At 37.9% G+C, this 27,898-nt stretch overlaps 1 protein-coding gene across 17 annotated transcripts in view; it reads right to left on the minus strand.

The window, feature by feature from the left end:
• The window catches only part of AKAP9 (A-kinase anchoring protein 9), a 209,264-nt gene extending 183,217 nt beyond the window's left edge, over positions 1-26,047 (minus strand). For 16 of the 17 annotated variants that reach the window (XM_037019808.2, XM_073238857.1, XM_073238864.1 and 13 more), the window contains exon 1: positions 25,572-25,858. In XM_037019808.2, coding sequence (XP_036875703.2) covers positions 25,572-25,619 — 48 coding nt within the window. In that variant the 5' untranslated portion in view covers positions 25,620-25,858. Of the gene's footprint in view, positions 1-25,571 lie in introns of all 17 variants that reach the window. The other variant, XM_073238866.1, reaches the window with a different exon arrangement.
• Between the last annotated feature and the right edge of the window lie 1,851 nt (positions 26,048-27,898).

Genomic DNA, 27,898 nt, shown 5'->3' on the forward strand with positions numbered 1-27,898 from the left:
AACTCACAATTAAAGAAACTAGAAAAAGAAGAACAAATAATGTCCAAAGTCAATAGAAGGAGGGACATAATAAAGATTACAGCATAAATAAATAAAATTGGGAATAAAACAACAGCAAGAATCAAGAAATGGAGATTTTTGCTGGTTCTTCAAGAAAATATACAAAAGAGACAAGCCCCTAGCCAGACTTAACAAGGAAAAAAAGAGTCTACACACATAAATAGAATCAAAATGAGAAAGGAAAAATCACTATGGACACCACAGAAATACCAAGGATTATTAGAGAATACTATGAAAAATCATATGCTAACAAATTGGATAATCTAGAAGAAATGGACAACTTTCTAGAAAAATACAACCTTCCAAGGCTGACCAAGGAAGAAACAGAAAATCTGAATAGACCAATTACCAGCATGAAATTGAATTGGTAATCAAAAAACTACCTAAGAACAAAACCCCCAAACCAGATGGCTTCACCACTGAATTTTATCAAATGGTTAGCGAAGATCTAATACCCATCCCCCTTAAAGTTTTCCAAAAACTAGAAGAGGAGGGAATACTTCTAAACTCATACTATGAGGCCAGATCACTCTAAAACCAAAACCAGGCAAAGACACCACAAAAAAAGAAAATTACAGACCAATATCCCTGATGAACACAAATGCAAAAATATTCAACAAAATATGAATAAACCGATTTCAAAAATACATAAAAAAGATCACCCATCATGATCAAGTAGGGATGCAAGGATGGTACAATATTTGAAAATACATCAACATTACACACCACATCAGCAAAAAGGACAAAAACCACATGATCATCTCCATAGATGATGAAAAAGCATTTGAAAAAATTCAACATCCATTCATGGTAAAAACTTTCAACAGAATGGGTATAGAGGGCAAGTACCTCAACATAATAAAGGTATATATGACAAACCCACAGCCAAGATCATACTTAACAGCGAGAAGCTCAAAGTGTTTCTTCTAAGATCAGGAACAAGAAGACAAGGATGCCCACTCTCCCCACTTTTATTCAACATAGTTCAGGAGGTCCTAGCCACAGCAATCAAACAACACAAAGAAATAAAAGGCATGCAGATTGGTAAAGAAAAGGCTAAACTGTCGCTGTTTGCAGATGACACGATATTGTATATAGAAAACCCTAAAGAATCCAACCAAAAACTACTAGAACTATGAATTCAGCTAAGCTGCAGGATACCAAATCAATATACAGAAATCTGTTGCATTCCTATATACTAACAATGCACTAGCAGAAAGAGAAATCAAGAAAACACTTCCATTTACAATTGCATCAAAAGAATAAAATACCTAGGAATAAACTTAACCAAGGAAATGAAAGAACTGAAAATTACAAGACACTCATTAGAGAAATTAAAGAAGATACCAATAAAAGGAAATATATTCCATGCTCCTGGATAAGAAGAATTAATATAGTCAAAATGGCCATTCTGCCTAAAGTAATCTACAGACTCAATGCTATCCCGATCAAAATACCAACAGCATTCTTCAATGAACTGGAACAAATAGTCCTAAAATTCATATGGAACCACAAAAGACCCCGAATAGCCAAAGCAATCCTGAGAAGGAAGAATAAAGCTGGGGGGATTATGCTCCCCAACTTCATGCTCTATTACAAAGCTACAGTAATCAAGACAGTTTGGTACTGGCACAAGAGCAGACCCACAGGTAAATGGAACAGAATACAGAGCTCAGATATATATACCCAAGCATATATAGTCAATTAATATACAATAAAGGAGACATGGATATACAATGGGGAAATAACAGCCTTTTCAACAACTGGTGTTGGCAAACCTGAACAGCTACATGTAATAGAATGAAACTGGATTATTGTCTAAGCTGATACACAAAAGTAAAGTAGAAACTGATCATGATCTGAATGTCAGTCATGAAACCATAAACTCTTAGAAGCAAACTTATGCAAAATCCCTTGTGTATAAACATGAGCAATTTTTCCTGTTTCCTTGGGCAAGGGAAACAAAAGCAAAAATGAGCACATGGGACTACATCAAACTAAAAAGCTTCTGTACAGCAAAGGACACCATCAGTAGAACAAAAAGGCACCCTACATATGGGAGAATATATTTGTAAACAACATATCTGACAAGGGATTAACATCCAAAATATATAAAAATTCACACGCCTCAACACCCAAAAAGTAAATAATCCTATTAAAAAATGTGCGGAGAATATGAACAGACAATTCTCCAAAGAAGAAATTCAGATGGCCCATAGGCACATGAAAAGATGCTCCACATTGCTAATTATCAAGGAAATACAAATTAAAACCACAATGAGATATCACACCAGTTAGGATGGCCAGCATAGAAAAGACAAACAACAACAAATGCTGGTGAGGATGAGGAGAAAGGGGAACACTTCTACACTGCTGGTGGGAATGTAAACTAGTTCAACCATTGTGGAAAGCAGTATGGAGGTTCCTCAAAAAACTAAAAATAGAAATACCATCTGACCCAGGAATTTTACTCCTAGGAATTTCCCCAAAGAAACAAGATGCCAGATTCAAAAAGACATATGTACCCCTTGTTTATGGCAGCGCTGTTTACAATAGCCAAGATATGGAAGCAACCTAAGTGTCCATCAGCAGATGAATGGATAAATAAGAGGTGATACATATACACAATGGAATATTATTCAGCCATAAAAAAACAAATCCAACCATTTGCAACAACATGGATGGAGCTAGAGGGGAATTATGCTCAGTGAAAAATAAGCCAGGCAGAGAAGACAAGTACCTAATGATTTCCCTCATGTGTGTAGTGTAACAATGAAGCAAAACTGAAGGAACAAAACAGCAAGCAGACTCACAGACTCCAAGAAGGGACTAGCAGTTACGAAATGGGAGGGGTGGGTGAGGATTGGTGGGGAAGAAGGGAGGAGGGGACTGAGGGGTATTATAATTAGTACACATGGTATAGGGTGGTCACAGATAAGACAGTGCAGCACAGAGAAAACACGTAGTGACTCTGTGGCATCTTACTACACTGATGGACAGTGACTTCAATGGGGCATGGGGGGCACTTGATAATATGGGTGAATATAATGACCACAATGTTTTTCATGTAAAACCTTCATAAGAGTATATATCAATAATACCTTAATAAAAAAAATACCTTACAAGAATAAGGGTAACTGTTGAACCACTGTGTTGTACATTTGAAACATATACAAGATTTGTGTATCAATGATACCTCAGTTTTTAAAAAAAGATTAAAAGTGGTTTGATGTAAAGTATAGTTACTAAAGAAAACTTACAACAGGAAAAATTGGGGTGAGGATGTGGGAAGCTGCCAGGAAATACTGAAAAAAACAATCTGGAACTGATATTTGAAGAGAAATATGAATTATCTGCTCCAGATCATAATCAGGACGTGGCAAAACAGAACAAGAATATCTTATTCCAGATGCAGTAATGTTCACATTATACCAATTTGCATTCCACACATCTGAACACTCTTATATCATTTCTCATTATACTTCAAATCTTAGAACACTAAATTTAAAGGCATGACCAAATCAAACTGCAAACCACCAAATAGTTTTTTGACAGGACTGGGAGGAAAAAAACACAACAAACACACATGCCCCAAACAGAACTTATAAAATGTTAAAATTTTATATTGTTTCTCCAGTTTTCAAAGAGAACTGTAAGTAAAGCTGTTTTCTCTGCTTTTGGTGTAGAAAATTTAAGAAATCCTCATTAACTGTAACTATGGTGACTATTTGCACTTGTCAGTTCTACCTTTAAACCTTTTTAACATTGCTTAATGAATGTTGCAGGAGAATGCTGTAGAAGCTATTACAACAAAACTCCAGGGGCCTAACTATGGAAACAAAAAGATTATAACAGCTGATCCAGAGACAATTTATATGTCGAGCTCAAGTACAGTAAATGAAAGTAAAGAAGACAAAAAGCAACATTTTAAGGAAGCTTTAAAGCCTGTTTCCCAACAGTATCACAAAGATAAAAACTGTTGGAAAAATAACAGTGCCAAACAGATCTAAGAGAATCAGATAGGGACAACACCACAGGACTGTACATTACTGAGCCATCAGTCTTATTTATAACCTATAATATCATATAATGAGGATTGTTTTCTTAAATGTTTTGGAACACCATCATGTCTACAAAGAAGAAAGATTCTGCAGCCTAAGGAATCATCTTAATTTTGCATATTTAACACATTCCATTGTCTAGCATGTAATAGATACAAATATTTGTTTAATGAAAATAATGTTTCAAAAAGAATATGGAGTACATACAGTAGCATACTGGACTGTGTATCTACAAAGACTAAGCAGCTAAGTGACAATAGATAAGTCACTTAATTTTGGCAAAACTCGGTTTCTTCAACTGTGCAATGAAGAGGTAGATTAGAAGGCTTTTTTAAGATTTCTTCTAGTGTCAAGAGTTTTGAGGAACTTTTTATCAACTGTTGCCTTTCCTTTCTCCTCTCCCTTCTCCCAATCATAAAGGAGAAAAACTAGAATTATACATTATAAAGTATTTTTTAAAAGCTATTGTTTGAAAAAACAAGTCAATAAACAGTATCTATTATTAAATGATCCCAAAGTGAAAAAAGATAATACAGAATAAAAAGTGGAATCACTACATTATAGTGTTTTGAACAAATCCTTTTTAAGTATATAAAATTAGAAAAGTACTGTTTTACACTCATGTTACTAATTATATGAAGTCAAGTTCTTATTTCAGAAGAAATAACTAGAAGGTAAGCTCCAGGAAGGCAGGACTTTCAATCAAAATCAAAGCCTACATAATACTCTAAAATTCAGAACAGTGCCTATATATGGATAGGATCTCAATAAATATTTGTTGAGGAAAAAATGGTAATTAATTTTTTATAGAAAAGAGGCACCAGTAAGCAATAATTTTAGTTTACTCCTCGGAACTTCAGACTATTTGAATACTTACTTTAAAAAAAAAGATAATATGATAAATCAGGCCCACAGATTAATTTACTGCATAACCATATAGTGTGGTATTATGTAGCTGTGAAAAATAATGTTTGCAAAAAAATTTTATGTGGGCAAGTGCTATCAACTTCAAGTCAGGGAAAAAAGAGGCCAAAATCACATACAGTATATGCTTCAAGTAAGTTTAAAAGTATACTTATGCATTGAAACAAAGAATTAACAAAGCGTTAATAGTGATGCCTTGCAGATTTTGAGACTATAGATACTGTTTTCTTCTTTGAAAATCTTCACTGCCTCCCTCCCCACAGAGCTGTAAAGAATATTCAGTAATACAGTTATCTCAGGCCCATATGCTAATATCAATATTCTTAAAAGGATATAATAAAATTACACATCTACCAGAAATATCCCAAAAGACAGAAATAATGCAAAAGCTCCAAGAATATGCTGTCATGGGGCGTGGCCTGTCATCAGCCTCTCCAGACAATGCTGCCACACCCCACAAGCAAAACTGCCAACACTGACAGTTCTTTACATTTCACTGTTCAGATGCCACCTACCTCTGTTTCATTTCACTATCACCTCAGTTGCTGCTAACAATGAACAGGGAGAAGAATGGCACTTTGCCCCAACCTTATCAAATCTCTGGATATTTTGAAGCTTCCTCTCATTAAAAATAAACAAACAACAGCAGTGTACAGTTCATAGAAAGGAGAATCCCTAAAACAAGGTGCGTCTGTAACAGATATTACTTCTCTAGTAGCATTAAGTACATGCCAGTTTATCATTTCAGGTTTATTCATTTATATGCCACATGTTACAGACTACTACTCCCTCTGATACACAATATTTCTTTTTGCGGGAAATACTGAATTAAAAATAAAAGAACATGGTTGTCAGGTATCCAGTGTCCCTCACAGCTCCAAGGGACATCTGTCAGAGATCATTTATGCAATGAAACCAAGTGCATAATAAATATACAAATAGTTTGCTGTTGACCTCACTTCCTCTTCTTACCCCATTCCCAAACACTTCAAGGACTGAGAGACTGTGGTGTCATGATCTCTCCACACCTTTCTTTGTGTACAGCACAACCAGTTTCCCTTCTGACATTAAATCATCCCTACTTCTTCAACTGTACTCCAAGTAAAGAAACACTCAGTGTTAAGGAATCATACAAGGTGGCTATGTCAATGGGTTCCAAACTTTACTGCACATTGAGGATCCTTAAAAAAAATAGTGAGTCCTGGTTCCTACCTCAGATTTTCTGATTTGGAAATGGAGTGTGACCTAAGCTTCAAAATTGTTTAACACTTCCCAGGTGCTTCTGTAGAGCCAAGTATTAGAACCCCTTGGCTAGATTCTTATGCTATGAATAGATTTGATTCTGCTATTTAAATTATTTTTCTATCTCCTCCTTTTTAATTTTTTTAAGTGTATATAGCATGAAACTACTCCATTAAATAGAACAGATTTGGGGACTCATAATTTTTCGTCATGTTCAAACTGACACAGGTAAAGGAAGCTGACCTGCAGAGAGGAGTATCACATATTGTGAAAACGGAATAAGAGATGATGGAGAGAATGACATTGGTTCCAAATGGCTTTTGTTTTCCATGAGGCTCAACTATACTTTACTTACCTTTCTTTGAAATCTATCTTTATAATAACCTTCTGTTTTCTCTCCTTCACTTAACTAATCTCAGCTTTCTTTTTGGAGAACAAAACAGCCCTGCTAAAATTAGGGTGTTTACATTTAACTATTTTAGTCAATCTTTCGTATTTAAAAATTTGGTTTTTACTGCTTTAGCTGTATAATAACATATAATGCCACCTGGTGGCAGCATACCTACCTGAATATGAGGTACACTTTTTGGAAAGGAATAACCTCTTCAGAAGTTAAACATGCCAAATATACATTCTTTAACAGTTTTCTGATACTTTTAGGATAAACCCCATACTACTTTAAATGGATTTATATGACTCATTATCTGATCCCAGGCTATTTCTCTAATCAAATTTTGGTTATATAGCTTAACTCTCTATGCTCCAGCATGAAGATGATGACACCATGATGGTGACTAATGCTTCTTGAACATTTTAGAGTCTGACAATGCTCTGACCACTTTACATGTTACTAGTTGAATACTCACAACAAACTCAAGACAGGTACATTATTGTTCTCATTTTCCAGATGGGGAATAGAGGTAGAGAGAGGTTTAAGTAACTTGCCTCAAGTCACAAAACTAATGGCAGAGCCAGGATTTGATATGATTGTCTGGCTAGTTCAAGTTCATAACCATTACATTTCTTTTCACAATAAAATCTTTGAAAAAGTAGGTAGCATTCACCACTTTTTCCTAATTTATATTCATTCTCAACATGGCAATCTGAATTTTACATTTCTCTTACTGACTAACTGCTGCTCTAGGTAAAGGTCACTTTTCAAATATCTATCACACTTGATTTCCTATTTCTGACAACTGGCCACTCCTCCTTACTTGAAATTCTGCCTTCAGCTGCAGACTTATATTTAATTTTACACTGAACCACAATTCTAGAATGCCCTATAGGCACCCCTAACTCAACATATCCAAAATAAAACTCATTTTCATCTTACTCAAATATTTGTTTTCCTCCAAATATGACCACCATTTCCTATCTCAGAGACCTACTTCACTCAAACTTTCCTTTTTCCCCAAATTTGTCCATGTTCCCTATCTCACCTATGAGCATTGACATCCCTCCTTCAGTCAAGTCAGAAAACAGGAGTCATTTGTCTTAGTCTTTTTGAGCTGCTGTACCAAAATACCACAGACTGAGTGGTGTATAAAAACAGAAATTTATTTCTCACAGTTTTGGAGTTAGAAGTCCAAGATGAGGGTGCAAGCAGATCTGGTGTCTGGTGAAAGCCCACTTTCTAGCTCATATATATATGAAAATAAATGGCTATCATTTCACTATAGCCTCACATGGTAGGAGGGGCAATGGATCTCTCTTTCATAAGGTTTCTGCCCTCATGACCTAAACAATTACCACAGACTCCACAACCTAATACCATCACCTTGGGGGTGAGGAATTCAAAATAGGAACTTTGGAAGGACACAAATATTCAGACCATAACATCTCTCTCACCTTTTACAACCAATTACCAAGGCCTCTCCATCCTACCTTCTAATATTACATATCAACCATATTTCAACTAAAAAAACATCCTACCATCTAAACACCAATCAAGGATATAAGGGCCAGTATAGGGTTAAAATTAAGACTACAATCTCCTGCGTCAGACAGACTGGGTTTGAATCCTTGCTTGTTACTACAGCTTTGTGCAAATTACTTAACTGCTCTGGTTTTCCCACCTATAAAATAGGAATAGCAACAGTATCCACAGCTCTCAGAATACTTATAAGGATTAAAAGAGGTAATGAATGTAAAATCCTCAGCATAATGTCTAGCATTAGAAAGTGCTCAAGAACTGGTGGCTACTATTCGAATTCATACTCTTCATTCTTCTACTGTCGACCTTCCCACTGTCCAAGTGAGAGACAATGAGGTAGGAACAGAAGTGAGGATTAATCAAGAAATATTTCTAAGGTAATACCAGCAGAACATGGTGACTGGTTGGATCTGAAAGGTAAAGGAGAGCGAGTCAGGGCAACCAAATAGAGGTGAGGTAATGTAGGCTTGATTTTATTGGGTAGTGGTGTTAGAATGAGATGAAAAAGGCCAAGTATGAGAAAAATTCTGAATAAAAACAATTGAGATTGGGTTATGAGTAAGTAGGACATGGGAAAATGATCACAGAATAATTCCAAGCATTTTAGTTTCAACTGAGATGCTTATTGAATAGGTTAAATTATCAAGCCTTAAAAATATAATGGCACATGAGATAGAAAAGAAAAAACTGTAACATTAAAAAATTGTAAATCCAAATCCTAGAGGAAAAAAAAGACTATATAGAGACTCTTCTATTATACGATTAAAACCCTGAGACCTATTAAAATTACTTATATTCATCCCTTTAAATTTCAGATATATATATATCCTTCAAAAAAATTCCCAAATTATTTTCTCTTTCTCAAAATCTACTATAGGCGGAGCCAGGATGGCGGCGTGAGTAGAGCAGTGGAAATCTTATCCCAAAAACACATAGATCTATGAAAATATAACAAAGAAAACTCTTCCTAAAATAGAGACCAGAGGACACAGGACAACATCCAGACCACATCCACACCTGCAAGAACCCAGCGCCTTGCGAAGGGGGTAAGATACAAGCGCCGGCCTGGCGGGACCCGAGCGCCCCTCCCCCCGGCTCCCGGTGGGTGGAAAGAAACCAGAGCGGTTTTTTTTTTTTTGGCAAGTGCTTTTTGGAAGCCTTAAAGGGACAGGGACCCCCGGTGCTAGGGAGGCAGGGCAGCAAGACCAGTGAGCGGGTGCCTGGGACCGGCGCCTGAGGACAAAGAATATCGCATGTTTTTCCCTTTTTTTTTTTTTTTTTTTTTGCAAGTGCTTTTTGGAAGCCTTAAAGGGACGGGGACACAGATGCCAGAGAGGCAGGGCGGCGGGACCGGTGGGCGGGTGCCTGAGACCGGCGCATGAGGACGGAGAAAATCACGTGTTTTTCCCCTTTTTTTTTTTCTTTTTGGCGAGTGTTTTTTATAAGCCTTAAAGGGACAGGGACCGTAATACCAGCGAAACAGGCCAGCAAGACTGGTAAGTGGGTGCCTGAGACCGGCGCCAGGGGAAAAAGAAAATCGCGCATTTCTCCGTTTTTTTTTCCTTTTTGGCGAGTGCTTTTTGGAGGCCTTAGGGGGACAGGGAGCCCAGTGCCAGGGAGGCAGGGCGGCAGGGCCGGTGAGCGGGTGCCTGGGACTGGAGCCTGGGGACGGAGAGGGTCGCGCGTTTTTCCCTCTTTTTTCGGCAAGTGCTTTTTGGAGGTCTTGGAGGGACGGGGACCCCAGTGCAAAGGAGACAGGGCGGCAGGACCGTGGGCGGGTGCATGGGACCGGTGCCTGAGGACAAACAATATCGCGTGTTTTCCCTTTTTTTTTTTTTTTGGCAGGTGCTTTTTGGAAGCCTTGAAGGGACAGGGACCCCAGGGCTAGGGAGGCAGGGCAGCAGGACTGGTGAGCGGGTGCTTGGGACCGGCACCTGAGGACAAAAAAAATAGCGTGTTTTTTCCTTTTTTTTTTTTTCTTTTTCCACTTTCATTGCTGCTGTTGTTGTTTTGGTTTGGAGAGTGCTTTTTGGAAGTCTTAATGGGGCAGGACAGGACACTTAGACCAGAGGCAGGGAATCTGGGGATCTCTGGACACTCTAACCCCCTGGACAACAGGGAGCACAGAGACCCCTTACGGAGATAAATAGCCTCCTGGCCGCTCCCCCTCCAACCGGGCTCCACCATTTTGGAGGAGCAGCCCCAGCCAGGCCACGCCCACAGCAACAGCACAGATAAACTCCATAGCAAACGGGCAGGAAGCAGAAACCCTGTCTGCACACAGCTGACAGGCATAAGCCACTAGAGGTCGCTATTCTCCCAGAAGAGGAAGGCCACAAACCAACAAGAAGGGAAACTCTTCCAGCGGTCACTCCTACCAGCTCTGCAAACTATCTCTATCACCATGAAAAGGCAAAACTACAGGCAGACAAAGATCACAGAGACAACACCTGAGAAGGAGACAGACCTGACCAGTCCCCCTGAAAAAGAATTCAAAATAAAAATAATGAACATGCTGACAGAGATGCAGAGAAAAATGCAAGAGCAATGGGATGAGATGCAGAGAAAAATGCAAGAGCAATGGGATGAAGTCCGGAGGGAGATCACAGATGTCAGGAAGGAGATCACAGAAGTGAAACAATCCCTGGAAGGATTTATAAGCAGAATGGATAAGATGCAAGAGGCCATTGAAGGAATAGAAACCAGAGAACAGGAACGTACAGAAGCTGACATAGAGAGAGAGAAAAGGATCTCCAGGAATGAAACAACACTAAGAGAACTATGTGACCAATCCAAAAGGAATAATATTTGTATTATAGGGGTACCAGAAGAAGAAGAAAGAGGAAAAGGGATAGAAAGTCTCTTTGAAGAAATAATAGCTGAAAACATCCCCAAACTGGGGGAGGAAATAATCGAACAGATCACAGAATTACACAGAACCCCCAACAGAAAGGATCCAAGGAGGACAACACCAAGACACATAATAATTAAAATGGCAAGGATCAAGGACAAGGAAAGAGTTTTAAAGGCAGCTAGAGAGAAAAAGGTCACCTATAAAGGAAAACCCATGAGACTAACATCAGACTTCTCGACAGAAACCCTACAGGCCAGAAGAGAATGGCATGATATATTTAACGCAATGAAACAGAGGGGCCTTGAACCAAGGATACTGTATCCAGCACGACTATCATTTAAATATGATGGCGGGATTAAACAATTCCCAGACAAGCAAAAGCTGAGGGAATTTGCTTCCCACAAACCACCTCTACAGGGCATCCTACAGGTACTGCTCTAGATGGGAGCACTCCTAAAAAGAGCACAGAACAAAACACACAACATATGAAGAATGGAGGAGGAGGAATAAGAAGGGAGAGAAGAAAAGAATCTCCAGACAGTGTATATAACAGCTCAATAAGCGAGCTAAGTTAGGCAGTAAGATAATAAAGAAGCTAATCTTGAACCTTTGGTAACCATGAATCTAAAGACTGCAATGGCAATAAGTACATATCTCTCAATAGTCACCCTAAATGTAAATGGACTTAATGCACCAATCAAAAGACACACAGTAATAGAATGGATAAAAAAGCAAGACCCATCTATATGCTGCTTACAAGAAACTCACCTTAAACCCAAAGACAAGCACAGACTAAAAGTCAAGGGATGGAAAAACATTTCAGGCGAACAACAGTGAGAAGAAAGCAGGGGTTGCAGTACTAATATCAGACAAAATAGACTTCAAAACAAAGAAAGTAACAAGAGATAAAGAAGGACACTACATAATGATAAAGGGCTCAGTCCAACAAGAGGATATAACCATTCTAAATATATATGCACCCAATACAGGAGCACCAGCATATGTGAAACAAATACTAACAGAACTAAAGAGGGAAATAGACTGCAATGCATTCATTTTAGTAGACTTCAACATACCACTCACCCCAAAGGATAGATCCACAGGGCAGAAAATAAGTAAGGACACACAGGCACTGAACAACACACTAGAACAGATGGACCTAACAGACATCTATAGAACTCTACATCCAAAAGCAACAGGATATACATTCTTCTCAAGTGCACATGGAACACTCTCCAGAATAGACCACATACTAGCTCACAAAAAGAGCCTCAGTAAATTCCAAAATATTGAAATTCAACCAACCAATTTTTCAGACCACAAAGGTATGAAAGTAGAAATAAATTCTACAAAGAAAACAAAAACGCTCACAAACACATGGAGGCTTAACAACATGCTACTAAATAATCAATGGATCAATGAACAAATCAAAATAAGAGATCAAGGAATATATAGAAACAAATGACAAAAACAACACAAAGCCCCAACTTCTGTGGGATGCAGCGAAAGCAGTCTTAAGAGGAAAGTATATAGCGATCCAGGCACACTTGAAGAAGGAAGAACAATCCCAAATGAATAGTCTAACATCACAATTATCGAAACTGGAAAAAGAACAACAAATGAGGCCTAAAGTCAGCAGAAGGAGGGACATAATAAAGATCAGAGAAGAAATAAACAAAATTGAGAAGAATAAGACAATAGTAACAATCAACGAAACCAAGAGCTGGTTCTTTGAGAAAATAAACAAAATAGATAAGCCTCTAGCCAAACTTATTAAGAGAAAAAGAGAATCAACACAAATCAACAGAATCAGAAATGAGAATGGAAAAATCACGACAGACTCCACAGAAATACAAAGAATTATTAAAGACTACTATGAAAACCTATATGCCAACAAGCTGGAAAACCTACAAGAAATGGACAGCTTCCTAGAAAAATACAACCTCCCAAGACTGACCAAGGAAGAAACACAAAAGTTAAACAAACCAATTACGAGCAAAGAAATTGAAACGGTAATCAAAAAGCTACCCAAGAACAAAATCCCAGGACCGGACGGATTTACCTCGGAATTTTACCAGACACACAGAGAAGACATAATACCCATTCTCCTTAAAGTGTTCCAAAAAATAGAAGAAGAGGGAATACTCCCAAACTCATTCTATGAAGCCAACATCACCCTAATACCAAAACCAGGCAAAGACCCCACCAAAAAAGAAAACTACAGACCAATATCCCTGATGAATGTAGATGCAAAAATACTCAATAAAATATTAGCAAACCGAATTCAAAGGTATATCAAAAGGATCATACACCATGACCAAGTGGGATTCATCCCAGGGATGCAAGGATGGTACTACATTCGAATATCCATCAACATCATCCACCACATCAACAAAAAGAAAGACAAAAACCACATGATCATCCCCATAGATGCTGAAAAAGCACTTGACAAAATTCAACATCCATTCATGATAAAAACTCTCAGCAAAATGGGAAAAGAAGGCAAGTACCTCAACATAATAAAGGCCATATATGATAAACCCACAACCAGCATTATACTGAACAGCGAGAAGCTGAAAGCATTTCCTCTGAGATCGGGAACCAGACAGGGATGCCCACTCTCCCCACTGTTATTTAACATAGTACTGGAGGTCCAAGCCACGGCAATCAGACAAAACAGAGAAATACAAGGAATCCAGATTGGTAAAGAAGAAGTTAAAACTTTCACTATTTGCAGATGATATGACACTGTACATAAAAAACCCTAAAGACTCCACTCCAAAACGACTAGAACTGATATCGGAATACAGCAAAGTTGCAGGATACAAAATTAACACACAGAAATCTGTAGCTTTCCTATATACTAATAATGAACCAATAGAAAGAGGAATCAGGAAAACAATTCCATTCACCATTGCATCAAAAAGAATAAAATACCTAGGAATAAACCTAACCAAAGAAGTGAAAGACTTATACTCTGAAAACTACAAGTCACTCTTAAGAGAAATTAAAGGGGACACTAATAAATGGAAACTCATCCCATGCTCATGGCTAGGAAGAATTAATATTGTCAAAATGGCCATCCTGCCCAAAGCAATATACAGATTTGATGCAATCCCTATCAAATTACGAGCAACATTCTTCAATGAACTGGAGCAAATAATTCAAAAATTCATGTGGAAACACCAAAGACCCCGAATAGCCAAAGCAATCCTGAGAAAGAATAAAGTAGGGGGGATCTCACTCCCCAACTTCAAGCTCTACTACAGAGCCATAGTAATCCAGACAATTTGGTCCTGGCACAAGAACAGAGCCACAGACCAGTGGAACAGAATAGAGACTCCAGACATTAACCCAAACATATATGGTCAACTAGTATTTGATAAAGGAGCCATGGACATACAATGGCGAAATGACAGTCTCTTCAGCAGATGGTGCTGGCAAAACTGGACAGCTACATGTAGGAGAATGGACCATTGTCTAACCCCATATACAAAGGTAAACTCAAAATGGATCAAAGACCTGAATGTAAGTCATGAAACCATTAAACTCTTGGAAAAAAACATAGGCAAAAACGTCTTAGACATAAACATGAGTGACCTCTTCTTGAACATATCTCCCCAGGCAAGGAAAACAACAGCAAAAATGAGCAAGTGGGACTACATTAAGCAGAAAAGCTTCTGTACAGCGAAGACACCATCAATAGAACAAAAAGGAACCCTACAGTATGGGAGAATATATTTAAAATGACAGATCCGATAATGGCTTGATGTCCAGAATATATAAAGAGCTCACACGCCTCAACAAACAAAAAACAAATAATCCAATTAAAAAATGGACAGAGGAACTGAATAGACAGTTCTCCAAAAAAGAAATACAGATGGCCAACAGACACATGAAAAGATGCTCCACATCGCTAATTATCAGAGAAATGCAAATTAAAACTACAATGAGATATCACCTCACACCAGTAACGATGGCTGCCATCCAAAAGACAAAGAACAACAAATGTTGGCGAGGCTGTGGAGAAAAGGGAACCCTCCTACACTGCTGGTGGGAATGTAAATTAGTTCAACCATTGTGGAAAGCAGTATGGAGGTTCATCAAAATGCTCAAAACAGACCACCATTTGACCCAGGAATTCCACTCCTAGGAATTTACCCTAAGAATGCAGCAATCAAGTTTGAGAAAGACAGATGCACCCCTATGTTTATCGCAGCACTATTTACAATAGCCAAGAATTGGAAGCAACCTAAATGTCCATCGGTAGATGAATGGATAAAGAAGATGTGGTACATATACACAATGGAATACTACTCAGCCATAAGAAGTGGAAAAATCCAACCATTTGCAGCAACATGGATGGAGGTGGAGAGTATTATGCTCAGTGAAATAAGCCAAGCGGAGAAAGAGAAATACCAAATGATTTCACTCATCTGAGGAGTATAAGAACAAAGGAAAAACTGAAGGAACAAAACAGCAGCGCAATTACAGAACCCAAAAATGGACTAACAGGTACCAAACGTAAAGGAACTGGGGAGGATGGGTGGGCAGGGAGGGATAAGGGCGGGGAAGAAGAAGGGGGGTATTAAGATTAGCATGCATTGGGGGGAGGGAGAAAGGGGAGGGTGGGCTGTACAACACAGAGAGGACAAGTAGTGATTCTACAACATTTTGCTAAGCTGATGGACAGTAACCGTAATGTGGTTTTTAGGGGGGACCTGATATAGGGGAGAGCATAGTAAACATAGTATTCTTCTTGTAAGTGTAGATTAAAGATTAAAAAAATAAAATAAAATAAATTTTAAAAAAAGAAAGAAAGAAAAGGGGGATTACTCCTTGATAGGATAAAACTTGGTAAATCAAAGATCAACGCATGCTTTAAATATCCTTAATGTTGATCACTTAAAGGGTGTCAGATGATTAGCTATGAAGGTACTCTTTTCTGATAATATTCCTTTCTCTTAATAAAAAAAAAAAAAAAAAGCAGTTCCTGTGTGCTGACCTCCAATGAGTTCTACACAGTGGTATAGAGGGCATGTCAAAGTGTGGGCAAAGGGTCTGTTTGTTTCTATGCAGAAGATCAAGGCCTAGCTTGGATACCCAGAAAATGACCTAAGATACGATATGAGGAGGAGCTTCCGGCATCAGCACTCTCTGGAGGACTTGTGCCGGGGGATGATCATCAAAAAGCCTCCACAGGGATCCAGGCGATGCTGCGGTTGTGGCTGCGTCCACCCCACCGTTTCCTGGACTTGCCATTGGAATGAGGAGGGAGATGTCTAGGCTGGCATGTGCATACAGTGAGACAACGAATTTGACCGGATCTGTACTGTTGGAACTCAACCAGGAGTTGGGAGGGGTGCAAGTTGTAGCACTCCAAAATCTTATGACTATAGACTATCTACGGTTAAAAGAACATATGGGATGTGAACAGATCCCAGAAATGGGTTGCTTTAATTTGTCTGATTTCTCTCAAGACTGTTCAAGTACAGTTGGACAATATCCTTCATATCACGGACAAATTTTCACAAATGTCTAGGTTGCCTAAATGGTTTTCTTGGCTTCACTGGAGATGGATGGTAATTATAGATTTGCTTTGTTTATGTCACCGTATTCCTATTATGTTAATATGTAAGCGCAAGTTAGTTAGTTAGTTTAAAACGTATACATGCTTAAGTTATTCTACAAGAAGATATGTCAAAGAAATAATCAATCCTCCCAGGTTTTCTTCCATATGCTACCTCTATAGCTTTTCTTCTTCCTTCCTAATTACAACCCTTAAATAGAATTCGTGCCTCATATCGAATTTACCGAGTATCATAATTCCTCCAGGTGGTAAAGATACCTCGAGACAAGTGCTGGGCATAGAAGCCACAGGGCATAAATCTGCAAAGAAGTAAAAAGCTAACCTTGTCAAACAATATGGCTTCTCTCTCACTTACCAACTTTACATTTCCCTGTATGGCCCCGGAAGATGACTGGTTAGCCAGAGATGGGTAAGATTCCTCAAGGGAGGAACAATCTAGGACAGGCACAGTCGCAGGGGGGCCATCAGGTGAGAAATTGGGGATCAACAGAGGTGAGGCTCAGAACCTCACCCCCCGTTTTGAGAGAAATCTTCTGCATCCGTGGATGTTTTGCTGCCCTTGTCTAGCTTGGATTAATACTTAGTCCATAGGCATACACCTAATCATCTACATTTGCCCTCTTACAGCACTAAACTATGTTTTCTACCTTTATCTTACATCTACCTATCACTTCAGCATTTTATTAAAAATAAAAAAAATAATAATAATAAAGGGAGAAATGTGCGATCCACATATAAATCAAGTATAAAAATCAAACGAATATTCATATTTGACCTGATTGTTTATAGGTCATAATGCATGATCAAAACCGAAAGTTTCTGTGATGAATGCCCTTGTACTGTTCACCATGTGAGAATTTATTCACTAGGTAAGAATTCGTTCACCATGTAAGAAATTGTTCGTTATGCTTCCGAAGATTGGAGACTGATGAGAATTAGGCTTGAGATAGATTAATGATTGTGCATTGAGCATTGACCCCCCTATACAGAATTTTATTGTTGTTAACAACCATTTGATAAATATGAGAGATGCCCTCTCAAAAAAAAAAAAAATCTACTATAAAAGGAGCTGTTGGCTGAAGTGGAAAAGTTGACAGTTCTCTTGTTAAAAGGCAAGTCACTGGCAGAAATACTTAGACATGTATTTTCATTACAGAAGGAATGTATGCAAATTAAATATTAATTTGACAAATATAAAAATTTTACACAAAAAAATTTCTTATATGTTAAGTCATCTATGAATAGAAAAGAGTTTCTTAACTTTCAGCCAAAATCCATTATTTCATATATAAACTCCCAGCAGGTATTCACTATGCAGTTTTTACATTTTCTAATACCATGCCCTTTACAGCATCTATTTATTAATTTGACTTAAGAAATGAACTATACACACAAGGTCAACAGACTGTAAATGGTGTGGTAACTGGGATCACTGCCCCATGCCCACCCCAAACCCCTGTACCTCCCTCACACACTTCCATACATTAAACTTGATTCTTGATACATATGGATAACAAACACTTTTAGTTATCATCGGTCCCTGTCCCCATCTCCCCTGGAGAATCAATAAGGCAATACCAACTTGAGTTCAATAAAGTAAGACCCTTGAGGAATAAGTACAGCCTAATCACAGAGCCCACAATGAATGATCCTTAGTAAACAAGGAATTTTGTAGTGTGTTCAGTATCAAGAAAGAGGAGATTCTAAATTTTATACCCTGTCAGTTTTTCAGATATATGTAAACCAGAGAACCTCTTCAATCAATACAAATGATATAAATACAAATCTTTATAGATCAGGATTTTGGACAGTAAAGTGTAGTTCTTACTACTCAAAATAATAACATATGGGGCTTTAAGAAATTATCTCTTAAAAGGAAAAAAGAATTCTTCGACTTACAGGGAAATTGTTAGACCACATAAAAATCTCAGTGAATAGCAAACTACAGTAAGAATCTTAAACCAGATGGCAAATGAAAATAAATACTACACTGTTCATGAAGAGATAGGGTAAAAGAATTTTTCATGGTACAAAGGATCTGTATATTTAAATAAATAACCTAGGCAAAACTACTTCCGGAACAATACTAAGTTTTTGAATAGCATTAAATCCTCATGCAAATCAACCAAAGCTTTATGTCTTGTACCTGGATGAGCATTTAGTATCCTAAATTATATCTTGGTGATGACACCAAAAATATCGTACACTAGTTAAATACCTGTACAGATCTGTTGTGTTCACATAAGAAATTGACAGGCCTTTTTGTTACAAAAGAAAACTAGGTTATTTTTTTTCCCCCCACAATGAAAATGGATTGGTAATGATGAAGCCAAAAACCTAACAGGTGCCCCTTGGACCAACTGCAGCCACTTGTAAAACAGCTGGCCATGGAATGGAATGACTCACTGGCCCATACAGAAATCAAACTTTAGTATCATGCTCTAATCCAGCTCACTAAGAACCTATTATTCAAAGGAAGCTCAGTTTAAATTTTGGTAGAACCCAGACAGCCTAAAAAAAGCAAGATGGAAGATAATCCTGCTAGAGATAATGTCTCTCTTTGTATGCCCCTCTCACTCCTGCCTGCACACATGTGTTCTTTCTGTATATAAATAAATATATATATAACATAAACATAATAAAAAGCAATTAATATTATAGAAAAGTTGGTAACAACCCAATTTTTAAAAAATGGGCAGGAATTGAATAGACCTTTCTCCGGAGAACACAAATGGCCAAATCAACACATGAAAAAAAGCTCAACACCCTTAGTCATTAGGAAATTACAAATCAAAACTGCAATGAAATGTCACTTCCTACCCTCTAGTATGGCTGTAATAAAAAAAAAACAGAAAACAGCAAGTGTTGATGAGGATATGGAGAAACTGGAATCCTCATATACTGCTGGTGGGTATTTCCATAATGGAAAAACAGATTAGCAGTTCCTCAAAAAAACAGAATAAAGATATGATCCAGCAGTTCCACTCCTTGGAACATACCCAAGAGAAATGAAAACAGGCACTCAAATATTTATATACAAATGTTCACAGCAGCACTATTCACAATAGCCAAAAAGTTGGAAACAACTCAAACAACCACCAATGGAAAAGAAACAAAATGTGGTATATACATACAATGGAGTATTATTCAGCCATCGAAGGGAATGAAGTACTGATAAATACTACAACATGGATGAACCCTGAAAACATTATACTAAGTGAAATAAGACAGATAAGAAGGGTCAAAAATATTTCCATTAGATGGAATATCTATAATAGATAAACCTATAGAAACAGAAGGCAGGTTGGTGGTTATTAGAGGCTGGGGAGAGGAGAGAATGTAGAATATCTGCTTTATGGGTACAGGGTTTTATTCTGGGATGATAAAAATGTTTTGGAACTAGAAAGAAGTGGTGGTTGCACAATGCTACACATGTACTAAATGCCACTGAATTGTTTGAGATGGTTAATTTTTGTTATGTGAATTTCACTTCAATTAAAGAAAAACACAAAAAGCTCTCACAAATTATCTCATTTATTCTTCAAAACACCTATTGAGATTCATGTACTGTAAAAGGATTCCCACAGACAATAAGGCACAGAATTTGTGATAATTTAAATAAATGCTTGCTATGTAAAAGTCCACTGCTGAAGTTGTAGGCGTTCAAAAATGCCAGTTGAATAAGCAAATAAATGTCTCCAAAGTTCTAGTGCCTTTTCTAGTGAGCCAAAGAGCAGTACTATAAATTCACACACACACACTCCCCAGACACAAAACATTCATAAATAAATGTTTTAAAATTCTGAAACTTTTCCAAATTCAAGTTTTTAAAGAGATGCTAACCAACGAAATAAGATGACTCATTTCAATTTTAGTGGAATCTTACTGAGAAATAAACAGAGCTTTCCTTATCATTTACTGTTTAACAATTTACCATGACAACTTTTCTAGTTTCCATAGTAGAAGAAATTCACTCATATTTCAATAATAAGTAGCTTATAATAAACTTTTGCAGTCAGTTTAGTTCTTACTACAAACTTTTTTATAGGGAAAATAAGAAGTGAGGTATTTGTTTGAAAATAATTTTTGCCCCAGTCTTGTTGCATTCTAGTCACTTGGATATATCCTTTCCTTTTCACTTCCTCTTTTCCATGTCCTCATTTGACTTTCAGTTTCACTGACAGGGCACCACAGACCTTAACCAAGTCTCTCTTCACTGGATCTTGTGACTTTTCCCCAATCACTTCTCTGTACCTGTTCCTGCCATTTTCTTGGAGTCACCTTAGAAACCTTTCTTCAACATATATTTGAAGAAACCTGGTCTGTCCATTCTTTCCTCCACATCATCTCTTAAGGCTCATAATCTAAAAATTATGTTTCGTTTTTTTCAACAAACCCTGAAAGTCATGAATTAGTTTTTAAGTCACAGACAACATACCTCTGCTGCAATTAACATTGGTGAAGGTCTCAAACTGCATGTATCCACTTTGAAAGCTAAATTAGCTATGTCACATGTAAGAATAAAAAACTAGGACATTTAAAAGAGACAGGGATGGAGAGCAACTTTCTTAGTGGTAGAGCAGTGTATCTGAAATATGCAAAGAACATTATTACACTATAACTAACTTGGATTCTATCAGAGTTTAAACAGTAATTGAGAAGTCCCAGGATCAATAACCTAATATAGAGCTTGCCCAGAGTACTGTCCTTTTTTGCATACAATTGGCACCGTTTTTCAAACTGAAAATGCTCGTTAAACAAAAAAAGTCATATAGTTATTACTTAAAGAGTGAAATAAGCAAAACTTTTAATAATTATTCAACAAATAATGTCAATTTTATAAAATGCTGAATAGTTGCTGAAAAACTGGGTATACTGAATTCTGAATACTGAATACTGTATACTGAATTCAGTATACTGGGTATACTGAAATCTAATGTGTATCACATTAGATACATGTATATCTAATGTGAATTTACAGGAGTAATAATTTTAGTAACAATTAGTACACATAATTAAAGAATTTAATAATGCTAACTTATATAATTGTGATAATTATATTATATATAATAACTATGCAATAACAATTTAGTAACAATACAACTCCCTCTAATTGTGTTCCCTATTATTACAATCTTTTATATAATATTGTAAATAATTTTACTTGGAAAAAAATGAAGTAATTTAAAGTGGAGTTGGAATAGTTTGGGTCAACACAAGGACAGCCTATGCAGAACTACCTCTGTGAGCACCTTGTAAATGAGGTTATCCCAGTCCTGAAAATATTTACTTAACAATGCAACTATGTCTTACATCTCCATGGGTCCAAATTCTTGCTACATCAACACTGAGGAAGTAGTTCAGGACTCAACAGCAAACCAAGAAGCCAAAAAAGTAGCAACAAGCTGTCATAAAGCCCACTTGCCAGGCTCTAATGACCCTTGATTTTTTACAAACTATTCTATCAAATTCAGTTGCCAGGTTCTCTAATCATACCACATCTAAAATAGCAAGTTACAGGAAGAGGCAGATGGGAAGGCACAACTCAAGAGGAGCATGTCCAAGGCAATGAGAACTGACAGCAAGGAAAAATGATTAAGAACTACAAAAACAGAAAGGAGCCGTACAAATATCTAATAATATAGAATCCCAACTATATAATACAAACAGCACTGAAATAAGAATTACATTTCCAGGACCACACTAAAGTGAGGGCCCTCAGCAAACCAAGTTATTCTGTGCCTCATTTTTTTGTTCTGTCTAATGGTCAACTCATTATAACATGTTCTTTGTCATACTGTATTCAGTAAGTTTCATTATTCTTAAAAATGGCACTTAAACATACTTTTTACTGATTATAAAAAATACACAGTAAAGAATTGGGAAAATACTAAAAGTACAAAAAATTTAAATAGCTTATAATCCACAACCCGAAGATTATCATCCTTTACAACTTGATGCATTTTTTTTCAGGTGTCCTCAGATATGAGTATGTACATATAAATATTTTTATTAATCTGGCATTATTTATGGGTACTTTCCAACTCAGTGTCTTTGCAGAATTATTTTAATGACTAAATACACCAAAATTTATTCTGCTATCATTGAAGATTTTGGTTGGCATAAAACATTTTATAAAGTATACTATACTGTGTACATGACAATGCACTAAAAAATGATTATTTATAAGATCTGGATACAGAAAGGAAATTTTTAGTGAACAGCTTACCAAATACCAAGGAAAAAATTTAGAAGTTGTGGTTTGTAAAATTAGATTATCAAATGCAATATTTAAGTCCAATGACCAAACCAGATAGAGAACGAAGTATCTGAGTAACTTTTGGAAATGAAATGATCATTTTAAGTGATTTCTGGTGCCAGCAATAAGAGACTTCCAATTAAGATAATTCTGGGTTACTGCTACTAAATTATAACATGCTGGGAAAGCGGCACCCATTAACAACTCATAATCATTCTATTCTGTTCATTCACTCATTAAACAAATATCTACTGACTACTATTTCATAGGCATTATGCTAGGCTGCACTAATTTCAAGAGGCTTCTTCATAAAACAATCTTAGGAATGAGGAAGTAGCATTTAACATACTTTAACAAATTTAAAAATTCACCCCAAATCCTACTATACCTCCTCTCTCACCGTACTTATTAACCACCGTCTGTCTCTCCCAGTAAACTATGGGCAACTTGAGAACAGAGACTATCACCATCTTTATATTTCCAGCTCTTGATGTAAGAGTTCAATATACGTTTACTTTACATTTATAATCCCAAGTTTTTAAGCAGTAATCTAAAAGCACACTTAAACAAATGAAATAATGTATACACTACTTAAAAAATTTTTGTTTTAATTGAAGTATCACTTGATATACAATCTTACATTGGTTTCAAGTGTACAACACAGTGGTTCAACAGTTACCCATATTATTAAATCCTCACCCCACACTAGTGCTATGTATACACTATTTTTGACGAAGCTGTTTTCAATCTCCATGTCCCTGTTAGTCTCCATAATCTTAACGGCTGCATAATATTCCACCATTCTTATACAGTTTAGAAAACAATTCTCCTATTATTGCCTTTGAAGGCCCAGTGTTTCTATGTTGTATATTTAATTTCCCACAAACATTAGGAGTCTTACAGATTGACTGCTGACTGGAAAAATTTGGCTCAATTCTAGAGGAAGATACTTTTCTACAGAAGTGAACGTTAAAAAGAAAAAGATTTTTTTACCCCACAGGCAGAATTTTGAAAGACAAAAAACACACAAACACACAAAGAAACCAGAATTCTTCTTTGGCAAATCAAAGCAATTTAAATAAATTCTCTACCTACTATGAAATGTGTTGTCCAAAGTAAACTATATTTTGTAGGACTGCCTCACATATACTTAGCAAAGATACTTCTGAGGACAGGCAATAAAAATTCTGAGGTAAGAAACAATGTCTAATTAGAACTTCAATAATTTTGTCAGGAGGCGCATACTTTGCCTCTACCTTCTTGGAGTCATGGAGCTTGCTCACACCTTCAGGTTGTAGAATGTAAGCAACTTCAGGCTTCTGAGGATGCCTTGATTCTTCTTTCCCTCCATTTACACATTTTAAATAATAATCTACCTGGTAACATAAGAACTTAAGCTTTGACCTTAAATAGTAGAATCTTATGGTAAGGTCAACTATATTTTAGAAATATGAAGCTAGTTTATATACATATACAAGAAACCTGTGTTGAGCATCTCTCACTGTACCTCTGCAATATGGCCCTTCAGTGATTACTGAAATCATACAGTCAAACCAGTCTCCTTTGTTTATGTGGAGGGAGGGAAAGGAGAAAAGGAGAGGAAAAAAAGTCAACTTGATTATAATTTAACTGTGGTCAAGTATGATTGCTAACAATCACCTCTAATAACACAGAATATAATCTATAAAAGGTAATTTCATTATAAGGAGGAAGGGGGCCTTTAAGGACAAACAAAAGATACCTTTAAATATGTGATTTTTTAAAAATATGCAGTTTAATTTTTATTTCGTTTATGTTAAATTTTTAATTAAGCCCTGTGAATAATACCTGTGTTTAATTTTGTACTGTCTGCTTTACAGTTTTTTTCATATATACACATAAAATAGGGATTTACTGAGGCGTATGTAACAATTCAATTATTTACAGCAGAAATTCTATAGGTGTTGCTTAGAAAAATGTAAGTCCAGTGAACAGACAAGACATTTATAGAGAACAAAGTATCTGAGTTCACTGGACTTTGTCCCCAGAAGTTCCATTCACTGACTGCATCAACGTCCCACGCAATACAAAAGCGCATGCCATGACAAAGACCTGCAAATGCATACAAAGCCACGTTTCTAAAAAACGCCCTTAAAGCGAAGTTCACAGCTGGCACTTGTGACACACTCGAGCCACTGCTTAGGCAGCTGTCACAGACCAATCACACACCCAGGAGTGTCAGCGTGCCACCTAAGAAAACTAAGCTGATGATCAGTGTACAAATCCCCACCGATCAAACAAAAGCCCCAAATCCCCACCCTAAAAAGCCAATGCCTTCACTACCCGGACTCCCTAAAATAGCGAAAGGATGGAGATTTAGAAGCAATAAATACCAGCTTACAGGAATACAGTAAAAAGGGGGTTTTGTTTGAGCTCAAGAGAAAGGGGTCACAGCACCCAATCACCACGGAACGGAAGTTATCATCTTATAGGTAGTAACGCCAGGCTTTTTCAATTGGTAAAAGGAAAAAGGAGGAAAAAATGCAGACCCTGCAGCACCTCCCCTCCCAGGCAACGCACCAGGGCTGCAACAATCCCCGCTTCCCAGGCCCCCTCGCACCTTTCAGCCACCGCCTCCCACTGAGGGCCCAGCAGCCTCCAGCTCTTACCTTCGCTTTGCCGGCCTCCAGTTTCTTCCGTCTCTCCTCGTCCTCCATGGCCTCTGCGAGGAAGGCTGGGGGAAGACAGGGGAAGGGTCGGGGGTAGAGCGGGAAGGTCGGTCCAGAATCGGGTGGGCAGGACCGTAAGCTCTGCAGCACAGGGAACAGGGCCGGGCCCGGCGCTCCCCCCGCCCGGAGCGGAACCAGTCTCCGCGCTCACTGGCTGGCCGTCCTCAGCCGCACGGGGATCGCCGTCACCGCCGCCGCCATCTTGGTCTCACGTAAACACACGGCGGACAGCGTGGGCGGCACGTCGCTCCGCGCAGCCGCCGCGAGCACCTCCGCGCCGAGCAGGTGCGCCTGCGGCCCCTTCCCGCTCCGCTCTCCGTGTCGGTGACCCCGGCGGCCCTGGACCCCAGTTCTCGCAGGAGAAAAACCAGCAAGCGAGAGCGCCCTTCCCCGAGACGACCGCTCCCCAGGTGGTGGCCCTGGCTGAGATAGAGGAGAGGGGGTGAGCCGGGGCGCCGGTCGGGCCCCCACCCATCGCCCAAGGGACTACGGTAGCTTTTAAAACATTGAGGTTTTTCAAGTTACAAAAATAACATGCCTAAAGGTGAAATGGGTGAACACCGAAAAGCCCCAAAGGAAAAGACTCGGGTCACGGGGAGAGGAACCAGCAGGCGTCAGTTTTTCAGTTTAGAATGACTCCTCGGCTCGCAGAACTAGGAGAGCAGCCAGTAGCTGTCATTACTTCTTTAGCTGAAAGTCCCTCCCACCTCCCCAAACTGGCCCGCCCGAACTCCGGTTCCCGCCTCTAGGCCCACCTCGTTCCCGCCCCAAAGAGCTTTTCTGATCCCTTTGTTTCCTTCACCGCAATTGGGAGTACCCAGGCATGACTCCCCTCGCACTGCCCTTTGGAGCTTCCCCTGAGTGGTGTCCTGAAAGGAGCGTAGGCTTTGGAACCAGATTTGGGATCAAAGCCAGTGGTATATGCTAAATTCCTAGCTTGAATGCCCTTGGACAAATTACCTGTCCCCACTGAGCTTAGATTGGGAAGAGCTGTTAATATATGTGACTGTCCCTGGCACATTAAAACATGTCCTCATTGTCAGTTTTCTTTCTTCTACTTTTTATGTACTCTGCATAATATTTTAATAATTTATGCATCTCTTAGTTCACCTCATAGACCTGAGTTCTTGATGACAGACTGCCTTGCTCATCTTGACATTACTGAAATGAGCAACACAGTGCTTTGCCCCCAGTACATGCTTCTTGGATTGAATTGAGCCATTTTAATAAATTGAGTATTATTCTTTCCCTTCTTCTCATCTGTTGTCTCAATAACACCTTTTCTCCCCACCTTCTTACCCACAAATCCATTTCTGGGGTGAAATACACATTATAATGTCTCAGTTTGATCATATTTATCCTTTGTTTTGAGCTAGGCTGGACTGAAAAACTAGCAGGTGTGGTGAACTAAAACTGAGTTCAATCATGCAAGTGGTGTTAAGTGAATTTGGGGTTAAAAAAGAAAGGAAAAGACTAAAGGTGGCAAGTGTACCAAAAACTAAAGACTAGTTTTAAATAGCATTGATTTGGAAATCCTGAGATTGAAATTCTGAGTTTTTTTGTTCTCAGATTCCAAAATGCATCCATAATTGTGCCATCTTAAAACACCCACACATACATTGTTCTGTTTGTTTAACCTGAATTGGGAAGTGGATTAGATATTTCATCATAATAATAAAATAATTGAGACAATAGAAGGAGAAGTGATTTATTCAGTCACCCACTAAGCTAAGAGTAAAGCTTAATAGACTAGAACCAAGTGTTCTAATAGTGCAGTGATTTAAATACTGCCTGGGATTGAAGGATTATGTTTGTAGATTCTGACTGCCTAGGAGGAAGAAGCCATAGGATATCTGACAAAATATTCCTGTTTGAATAGATAACTGCTTTCTCAGTAACTAAACAAGTCAGCTGTTTGTTCCAGTATGTGCTGAAAATGTTCAAGAAACATTTGTTCTAATATGTGTTGAAGATGCTCTAGACCCTTATAAAGCAACAAGATTATTTCAGTGTTTCCTTTCTTTAAGACCAGTCAGTTGTACACATCTTTTATATATAATGGCTCAATAAATGTTGAAAATTAATTGTGTGTTGACTTCTGTTAGAAGGGCAAGCATGTTGAACAAGTGCTCTGATGCCTCCTCATGTTACCTATTCATGTCATTCATTCATTCATTCAAATCATTCCCTGAGAAGATGATATTTGAACAAAAACTTGAGAGAATGAGCCATGGGAACAAATTGGAGTACAGCAAGTCTAAAGGACC

Source organism: Manis javanica, chromosome 6 (genome assembly GCF_040802235.1).
Source record: "Manis javanica isolate MJ-LG chromosome 6, MJ_LKY, whole genome shotgun sequence".
NCBI lineage: Eukaryota > Metazoa > Chordata > Mammalia > Pholidota > Manidae > Manis > Manis javanica.